Below are 9,065 nucleotides of genomic sequence, written 5' to 3'. Positions count from 1 at the left end.
GGTTTTCCCTGATAGGGTTTTTAAAGTGAGTATTCCAGGAAAATTTACAAATTCTGATGTGGAGTTATATGGCATTCTGATCGCACTAGAGAGGGTTCAGACATCACCGTACGAGTTTTGTTATCTCTTGCGACTGTCTTGGTGCACTGCAGGCACTACACCAAATGAATCCGGTAGACCCGCTGATGCAGCTCGTCCGTGACTCCTTACAGCGGCTCCAACACTGTGGCAAGGGGTGGTGTTTTGCTGCGCACCTGGCCACATTGGGATACAGGGTAATGATATCTGCTGACCATGCTGTCGACCGCCCCCTCTACCCAAATGATAATCCATCATTAAAATGTATTTGAGTCTTTCTTCTCTCTCTCTCTCTCTCTCTTCCCCTGCGGGTCCGGGGATTAGAATAGGCCCGCGGTATTCCTGCCTGTCGTAAGAGGCGACTAAAAGGAGTCCATCCCCCTCACGGGGGTAGTTAGCGCCTGCGTCCGGAGACGGACGGTTCCACGACCTAAAATCGTGGTCTTTTTGGTTTTTCACTTCTCGTTTCTTCCTTCCTTTAGTTGGTTCCTTTCCTTGCTCTTCTCGACCTCACTGTCTTCCTTACTCTTTCCCTTGACTTCTCCTTGCCTTCTCATTGCCTTTTTCTCCTTGCCTTCTCATTGCCTTTTTCTCCTTGCCTTCTCATTGCCTTTTTCTCCTTGCCTTCTCATTGCCTTTTTCTCCTTGCCTTCTCATTGCCTTTTTCTCCTTGCCTTCTCATTGCCTTTTTCTCCTTGCCTTCTCATTGCCTTTTTCTCCCTGCCTTTTTCTCCTTGCCATCTCATTGCCTTTTTCTCCTTGCCATCTCATTGCCTTTTTCTCCTTGCCATCTCATTGCCTTTTTCTCCTTGCCATCTCATTGCCTTTTTCTCCTTGCCATCTCATTGCCTTTTTCTCCTTGCCATCTCATTGCCTTTTTCTCCTTGCCATCTCATTGCCTTTTTCTCCTTGCCATCTCATTGCCTTTTTCTCCTTGCCATCTCATTGCCTTTTTCTCCTTGCCATCTCATTGCCTTTTTCTCCTTGCCATCTCATTGCCTTTTTCTCCTTGCCTTCTCATTGCCTTTTTCTCCTTGCCTTCTCATTGCCTTTTTCTCCTTGCCTTCTCATTGCCTTTTTCTCCTTGCCTTCTCATTGCCTTTTTTCCTTGCCTTTTTCTCATTGCCTTTTTCTCATTGCCTTGTTCTCCTTGCCTTTTTCTCCTTGCCTTGTTCTCCTTACCTTCTCATTACCTTGTTCTCCTTGCCTTCTCATTACCTTGTTCTCCTTGCCTTCTCATTACCTTGTTCTCCTTGCCTTCTCATTACCTTGTTCTCCTTGCCTTCTCATTACCTTGTTCTCCTTGCCTTCTCATTACCTTGTTCTCCTTGCCTTCTCATTACCTTGTTCTCCTTGCCTTCTCATTACCTTGTTCTCCTTCCCTTCTCATTACCTTGTTCTCCTTGCCTTCTCATTACCTTGTTCTCCTTGCCTTCTCATTACCTTGTTCTCCTTGCCTTCTCATTACCTTGTTCTCCTTGCCTTCTCATTACCTTGTTCTCCTTGCCTTCTCATTACCTTGTTCTCCTTGCCTTCTCATTACCTTGTTCTCCTTGCCTTCTCATTACCTTGTTCTCCTTGCCTTCTCATTGCCTTTTTCTCCTTGCCATCTCATTGCCTTTTTCTCCTTGCCATCTCATTGCCTTTTTCTCCTTGCCATCTCATTGCCTTTTTCTCCTTGCCTTCTCATTGCCTTTTTCTCCTTGCCTTCTCATTGCCTTTTTCTCCTTGCCTTCTCATTGCCTTTTTCTCCTTGCCTTCTCATTGCCTTTTTCTCCTTGCCTTCTCATTGCCTTTTTCTCCTTGCCTTCTCATTGCCTTTTTCTCATTGCCTTTTTCTCATTGCCTTGTTCTCCTTGCCTTGTTCTCCTTGCCTTGTTCTCCTTGCCTTGTTCTCCTTGCCTTGTTCTCCTTGCCTTTTTCTCCTTGCCTTTTTCTCCTTGCCTTTTTCTCCTTGCCTTTTTCTCCTTGCCTTTTTCTCCTTGCCTTTTTCTCCTTGCCTTGTTCTCCTTGCCTTGTTCTCCTTGCCTTGTTCTCCTTGCCTTGTTCTCCTTGCCTTGTTCTCCTTGCCTTGTTCTCCTTGCCTTGTTCTCCTTGCCTTGTTCTCCTTGCCTTGTTCTCCTTGCCTTGTTCTCCTTGCCTTGTTCTCCTTGCCTTGTTCTCCTTGCCTTGTTCTCCTTGCCTTGTTCTCCTTGCCTTGTTCTCCTTGCCTTGTTCTCCTTGCCTTGTTCTCCTTGCCTTGTTCTCCTTGCCTTGTTCTCCTTGCCTTGTTCTCCTTGCCTTGTTCTCCTTGCCTTGTTCTCCTTGCCTTGTTCTCCTTGCCTTGTTCTCCTTGCCTTGTTCTCCTTGCCTTGTTCTCCTTGCCTTGTTCTCCTTGCCTTGTTCTCCTTGCCTTGTTCTCCTTGCCTTGTTCTCCTTGCCTTGTTCTCCTTGCCTTGTTCTCCTTGCCTTGTTCTCCTTGCCTTGTTCTCCTTGCCTTGTTCTCCTTGCCTTGTTCTCCTTGCCTTGTTCTCCTTGCCTTGTTCTCCTTGCCTTGTTCTCCTTGCCTTGTTCTCCTTGCCTTGTTCTCCTTGCCTTGTTCTCCTTGCCTTGTTCTCCTTGCCTTGTTCTCCTTGCCTTGTTCTCCTTGCCTTGTTCTCCTTGCCTTGTTCTCCTTGCCTTGTTCTCCTTGCCTTGTTCTCCTTGCCTTGTTCTCCTTGCCTTGTTCTCCTTGCCTTGTTCTCCTTGCCTTGTTCTCCTTGCCTTGTTCTCCTTGCCTTGTTCTCCTTGCCTTGTTCTCCTTGCCTTGTTCTCCTTGCCTTGTTCTCCTTGCCTTGTTCTCCTTGCCTTGTTCTCCTTGCCTTGTTCTCCTTGCCTTGTTCTCCTTGCCTTGTTCTCCTTGCCTTGTTCTCCTTGCCTTGTTCTCCTTGCCTTGTTCTCCTTGCCTTGTTCTCCTTGCCTTGTTCTCCTTGCCTTGTTCTCCTTGCCTTGTTCTCCTTGCCTTGTTCTCCTTGCCTTGTTCTCCTTGCCTTGTTCTCCTTGCCTTGTTCTCCTTGCCTTGTTCTCCTTGCCTTGTTCTCCTTGCCTTGTTCTCCTTGCCTTGTTCTCCTTGCCTTGTTCTCCTTGCCTTGTTCTCCTTGCCTTGTTCTCCTTGCCTTGTTCTCCTTGCCTTGTTCTCCTTGCCTTGTTCTCCTTGCCTTGTTCTCCTTGCCTTGTTCTCCTTGCCTTGTTCTCCTTGCCTTGTTCTCCTTGCCTTGTTCTCCTTGCCTTGTTCTCCTTGCCTTGTTCTCCTTGCCTTGTTCTCCTTGCCTTGTTCTCCTTGCCTTGTTCTCCTTGCCTTGTTCTCCTTGCCTTGTTCTCCTTGCCTTGTTCTCCTTGCCTTGTTCTCCTTGCCTTGTTCTCCTTGCCTTGTTCTCCTTGCCTTGTTCTCCTTGCCTTGTTCTCCTTGCCTTGTTCTCCTTGCCTTGTTCTCCTTGCCTTGTTCTCCTTGCCTTGTTCTCCTTGCCTTGTTCTCCTTGCCTTGTTCTCCTTGCCTTGTTCTCCTTGCCTTGTTCTCCTTGCCTTGTTCTCCTTGCCTTGTTCTCCTTGCCTTGTTCTCCTTGCCTTGTTCTCCTTGCCTTGTTCTCCTTGCCTTGTTCTCCTTGCCTTGTTCTCCTTGCCTTGTTCTCCTTGCCTTGTTCTCCTTGCCTTGTTCTCCTTGCCTTGTTCTCCTTGCCTTGTTCTCCTTGCCTTGTTCTCCTTGCCTTGTTCTCCTTGCCTTGTTCTCCTTGCCTTGTTCTCCTTGCCTTGTTCTCCTTGCCTTGTTCTCCTTGCCTTGTTCTCCTTGCCTTGTTCTCCTTGCCTTGTTCTCCTTGCCTTGTTCTCCTTGCCTTGTTCTCCTTGCCTTGTTCTCCTTGCCTTGTTCTCCTTGCCTTGTTCTCCTTGCCTTGTTCTCCTTGCCTTGTTCTCCTTGCCTTGTTCTCCTTGCCTTGTTCTCCTTGCCTTGTTCTCCTTGCCTTGTTCTCCTTGCCTTGTTCTCCTTGCCTTGTTCTCCTTGCCTTGTTCTCCTTGCCTTGTTCTCCTTGCCTTGTTCTCCTTGCCTTGTTCTCCTTGCCTTGTTCTCCTTGCCTTGTTCTCCTTGCCTTGTTCTCCTTGCCTTGTTCTCCTTGCCTTGTTCTCCTTGCCTTGTTCTCCTTGCCTTGTTCTCCTTGCCTTGTTCTCCTTGCCTTGTTCTCCTTGCCTTGTTCTCCTTGCCTTGTTCTCCTTGCCTTGTTCTCCTTGCCTTGTTCTCCTTGCCTTGTTCTCCTTGCCTTGTTCTCCTTGCCTTGTTCTCCTTGCCTTGTTCTCCTTGCCTTGTTCTCCTTGCCTTGTTCTCCTTGCCTTGTTCTCCTTGCCTTGTTCTCCTTGCCTTGTTCTCCCCTTGCCTTGTTCTCCTTGCCTTGTTCTCCCCTTGCCTTGTTCTCCTTGCCTTGTTCTCCCCTTGCCTTGTTCTCCCCTTGCCTTGTTCTCCCCTTGCCTTGTTCTCCCCTTGCCTTGTTCTCCCCTTGCCTTGTTCTCCCCTTGCCTTGTTCTCCCCTTGCCTTGTTCTCCCCTTGCCTTGTTCTCCCCTTGCCTTGTTCTCCCCTTGCCTTGTTCTCTCCTTGCCTTGTTCTCTCGTTGCCTTGTTCTCTCGTTGCCTTGTTCTCTCGTTGCCTTGTTCTCTCGTTGCCTTGTTCTCTCGTTGCCTTGTTCTCTCGTTGCCTTGTTCTCTCGTTGCCTTGTTCTCTCCTTGCCTTGTTCTCTCCTTGCCTTGTTCTCTCCTTGCCTTGTTCTCTCCTTGCCTTGTTCTCTCCTTGCCTTGTTCTCTCCTTGCCTTGTTCTCTCCTTGCCTTGTTCTCTCCTTGCCTTGTTCTCTCCTTGCCTTGTTCTCTCCTTGCCTTGTTCTCTCCTTGCCTTGTTCTCTCCTTGCCTTGTTCTCTCCTTGCCTTGTTCTCTCCTTGCCTTGTTCTCTCCTTGCCTTGTTCTCTCCTTGCCTTGTTCTCTCCTTGCCTTGTTCTCTCCTTGCCTTGTTCTCTCCTTGCCTTGTTCTCTCCTTGCCTTGTTCTCTCCTTGCCTTGTTCTCTCCTTGCCTTGTTCTCTCCTTGCCTTGTTCTCTCCTTGCCTTGTTCTCTCCTTGCCTTGTTCTCTCCTTGCCTTGTTCTCTCCTTGCCTTGTTCTCTCCTTGCCTTGTTCTCTCCTTGCCTTGTTCTCTCCTTGCCTTGTTCTCTCCTTGCCTTGTTCTCTCCTTGCCTTGTTCTCTCCTTGCCTTGTTCTCTCCTTGCCTTGTTCTCTCCTTGCCTTGTTCTCTCCTTGCCTTGTTCTCTCCTTGCCTTGTTCTCTCCTTGCCTTGTTCTCTCCTTGCCTTGTTCTCTCCTTGCCTTGTTCTCTCCTTGCCTTGTTCTCTCCTTGCCTTGTTCTCTCCTTGCCTTGTTCTCTCCTTGCCTTGTTCTCTCCTTGCCTTGTTCTCTCCTTGCCTTGTTCTCTCGTTGCCTTGTTCTCTCGTTGCCTTGTTCTCTCGTTGCCTTGTTCTCTCGTTGCCTTGTTCTCTCGTTGCCTTGTTCTCTCGTTGCCTTGTTCTCTCGTTGCCTTGTTCTCTCGTTGCCTTGTTCTCTCGTTGCCTTGTTCTCTCGTTGCCTTGTTCTCTCGTTGCCTTGTTCTCTCGTTGCCTTGTTCTCTCGTTGCCTTGTTCTCTCGTTGCCTTGTTCTCTCGTTGCCTTGTTCTCTCGTTGCCTTGTTCTCTCGTTGCCTTGTTCTCTCGTTGCCTTGTTCTCTCGTTGCCTTGTTCTCTCGTTGCCTTGTTCTCTCGTTGCCTTGTTCTCTCGTTGCCTTGTTCTCTCGTTGCCTTGTTCTCTCGTTGCCTTGTTCTCTCGTTGCCTTGTTCTCTCGTTGCCTTGTTCTCTCGTTGCCTTGTTCTCTCGTTGCCTTGTTCTCTCGTTGCCTTGTTCTCTCGTTGCCTTGTTCTCTCGTTGCCTTGTTCTCTCGTTGCCTTGTTCTCTCGTTGCCTTGTTCTCTCGTTGCCTTGTTCTCTCGTTGCCTTGTTCTCTCGTTGCCTTGTTCTCTCGTTGCCTTGTTCTCTCGTTGCCTTGTTCTCTCGTTGCCTTGTTCTCTCGTTGCCTTGTTCTCTCGTTGCCTTGTTCTCTCGTTGCCTTGTTCTCTCGTTGCCTTGTTCTCTCGTTGCCTTGTTCTCTCGTTGCCTTGTTCTCTCGTTGCCTTGTTCTCTCGTTGCCTTGTTCTCTCGTTGCCTTGTTCTCTCGTTGCCTTGTTCTCTCGTTGCCTTGTTCTCTCCTTGCCTTGTTCTCTCCTTGCCTTGTTCTCTCCTTGCCTTGTTCTCTCCTTGCCTTGTTCTCTCCTTGCCTTGTTCTCTCCTTGCCTTGTTCTCTCCTTGCCTTGTTCTCTCCTTGCCTTGTTCTCTCCTTGCCTTGTTCTCTCCTTGCCTTGTTCTCTCCTTGCCTTGTTCTCTCCTTGCCTTGTTCTCTCCTTGCCTTGTTCTCTCCTTGCCTTGTTCTCTCCTTGCCTTGTTCTCTCCTTGCCTTGTTCTCTCCTTGCCTTGTTCTCTCCTTGCCTTGTTCTCTCCTTGCCTTGTTCTCTCCTTGCCTTGTTCTCTCCTTGCCTTGTTCTCTCCTTGCCTTGTTCTCTCCTTGCCTTGTTCTCTCCTTGCCTTGTTCTCTCCTTGCCTTGTTCTCTCCTTGCCTTGTTCTCTCCTTGCCTTGTTCTCTCCTTGCCTTGTTCTCTCCTTGCCTTGTTCTCTCCTTGCCTTGTTCTCTCCTTGCCTTGTTCTCTCCTTGCCTTGTTCTCTCCTTGCCTTGTTCTCTCCTTGCCTTGTTCTCTCCTTGCCTTGTTCTCTCCTTGCCTTGTTCTCTCCTTGCCTTGTTCTCTCCTTGCCTTGTTCTCTCCTTGCCTTGTTCTCTCCTTGCCTTGTTCTCTCCTTGCCTTGTTCTCTCCTTGCCTTGTTCTCTCCTTGCCTTGTTCTCTCCTTGCCTTGTTCTCTCCTTGCCTTGTTCTCTCCTTGCCTTGTTCTCTCCTTGCCTTGTTCTCTCCTTGCCTTGTTCTCTCCTTGCCTTGTTCTCTCCTTGCCTTGTTCTCTCCTTGCCTTGTTCTCTCCTTGCCTTGTTCTCTCCTTGCCTTGTTCTCTCCTTGCCTTGTTCTCTCCTTGCCTTGTTCTCTCCTTGCCTTGTTCTCTCCTTGCCTTGTTCTCTCCTTGCCTTGTTCTCTCCTTGCCTTGTTCTCTCCTTGCCTTGTTCTCTCCTTGCCTTGTTCTCACCTTGCCTTGTTCTCACCTTGCCTTGTTCTCACCTTGCCTTGTTCTCACCTTGCCTTGTTCTCACCTTGCCTTGTTCTCACCTTGCCTTGTTCTCACCTTGCCTTGTCATTACCTTGCCTTGTCATTACCTTGCCTTGTCATTACCTTGCCTTGTCATTACCTTGCCTTGTCATTACCTTGCCTTGTCATTACCTTGCCTTGTCATTACCTTGCCTTGTCATTACCTTGCCTTGTCATTACCTTGCCTTGTCATTACCTTGCCTTGTCATTACCTTGCCTTGTCATTACCTTGCCTTGTCATTACCTTGCCTTGTCATTACCTTGCCTTGTCATTACCTTGCCTTGTCATTACCTTGCCTTGTTCTCCTTGCCTTGCCTTGTTCTCCTTGCCTTGCCTTGTTCTCCTTGCCTTGCCTTGTTCTCCTTGCCTTGCCTTGTTCTCCTTGCCTTGCCTTGTTCTCCTTGCCTTGCCTTGTTCTCCTTGCCTTGCCTTGTTCTCCTTGCCTTGCCTTGTTCTCCTTGCCTTGCCTTGTTCTCCTTGCCTTGCCTTGTTCTCCTTGCCTTGCCTTGTTCTCCTTGCCTTGCCTTGTTCTCCTTGCCTTGCCTTGTTCTCCTTGCCTTGCCTTGTTCTCCTTGCCTTGCCTTGTTCTCCTTGCCTTGCCTTGTTCTCCTTGCCTTGCCTTGTTCTCCTTGCCTTGCCTTGTTCTCCTTGCCTTGCCTTGTTCTCCTTGCCTTGCCTTGTTCTCCTTGCCTTGCCTTGTTCTCCTTGCCTTGCCTTGTTCTCCTTGCCTTGCCTTGTTCTCCTTGCCTTGCCTTGTTCTCCTTGCCTTGCCTTGTTCTCCTTGCCTTGCCTTGTTCTCCTTGCCTTGCCTTGTTCTCCTTGCCTTGCCTTGTTCTCCTTGCCTTGCCTTGTTCTCCTTGCCTTGCCTTGTTCTCCTTGCCTTGCCTTGCCTTGTTCTCCTTGCCTTGCCTTGCCTTGTTCTCCTTGCCTTGCCTTGCCTTGTTCTCCTTGCCTTGCCTTGCCTTGTTCTCCTTGCCTTGCCTTGCCTTGTTCTCCTTGCCTTGCCTTGCCTTGTTCTCCTTGCCTTGCCTTGCCTTGTTCTCCTTGCCTTGCCTTGCCTTGTTCTCCTTGCCTTGCCTTGCCTTGTTCTCCTTGCCTTGCCTTGTTCTCCTTGCCTTGTCATTGCCTTGTTCTCCTTGCCTTGTCATTGCCTTGTTCTCCTTGCCTTGTCATTGCCTTGTTCTCCTTGCCTTGTCATTGCCTTGTTCTCCTTGCCTTGTCATTACCTTGTTCTCCTTGCCTTGTCATTGCCTTGTTCTCCTTGCCTTGTCATTACCTTGTTCTCCTTGCCTTGTCATTGCCTTGTTCTCCTTGCCTTGTCATTACCTTGTTCTCCTTGCCTTGTCATTACCTTGTTCTCCTTGCCTTGTCATTACCTTGTTCTCCTTGCCTTCTCTGGTCTCCGCCTCGGCGTTTGAGACAGTCTGTCCTCTCTCTCCGTCTCTCTCTTCTTCTTCCTCTATTTCCTTCCTCCCTGTGCGTGCCTGAAGGCCGACGCACGCGTTCGCACGCGTAGCCGGTGACGGGGTAACGCGTAATTCCCCGCCCTGGGTAGACATGTAAGGCACGCGCGTACCCCCTGGTAAAGGCCAGGCCCAGGGAGGGGTGATTGCCTGAGCTGATACCTCCTGAGAACCAGACGGAGGGACCAATCGGCATGGTCAGAAGGTGTGACCTGAGGTGTAAACA

General features: G+C 49.4%; 1 protein-coding gene across 1 annotated transcript; it reads right to left on the bottom strand.

Annotated features, from left to right (window-relative positions):
* Positions 1 to 1,889: 1,889 nt before the first annotated feature.
* On the bottom strand, positions 1,890 to 8,524 carry LOC126428022 (axoneme-associated protein mst101(2)-like). Its single transcript, XM_050089902.1, has 2 exons — positions 7,668 to 8,524; positions 1,890 to 7,320 (listed from the first exon to the last, which is right to left on the bottom strand). Exons 1-2 carry the CDS (start codon positions 8,522 to 8,524, stop codon positions 1,890 to 1,892), a joined length of 6,288 nt encoding a protein of 2,095 aa, XP_049945859.1.
* Between the last annotated feature and the right edge of the window lie 541 nt (positions 8,525 to 9,065).

Source organism: Schistocerca serialis, chromosome 12, assembly GCF_023864345.2.
Source record: "Schistocerca serialis cubense isolate TAMUIC-IGC-003099 chromosome 12, iqSchSeri2.2, whole genome shotgun sequence".
Lineage (NCBI taxonomy): Eukaryota > Metazoa > Arthropoda > Insecta > Orthoptera > Acrididae > Schistocerca > Schistocerca serialis.
Note: the sequence above shows the minus strand (reverse complement) of the source record. Positions and strands in the feature narration are given on the sequence as shown.

Coding starts and splice junctions, on each gene's coding strand:
- LOC126428022 (XM_050089902.1), bottom strand. CDS start 8,524: ATGACAAGGCAAGGAGAACAAGGCAATGACAAGGCAAGGAGAACAAGG. Junction 7,321..7,667: donor GGCAAGGAGAACAAGGCAAG/GTAATGACAAGG, acceptor GGTGAGAACAAG/GCAAGGTGAGAACAAGGCAA.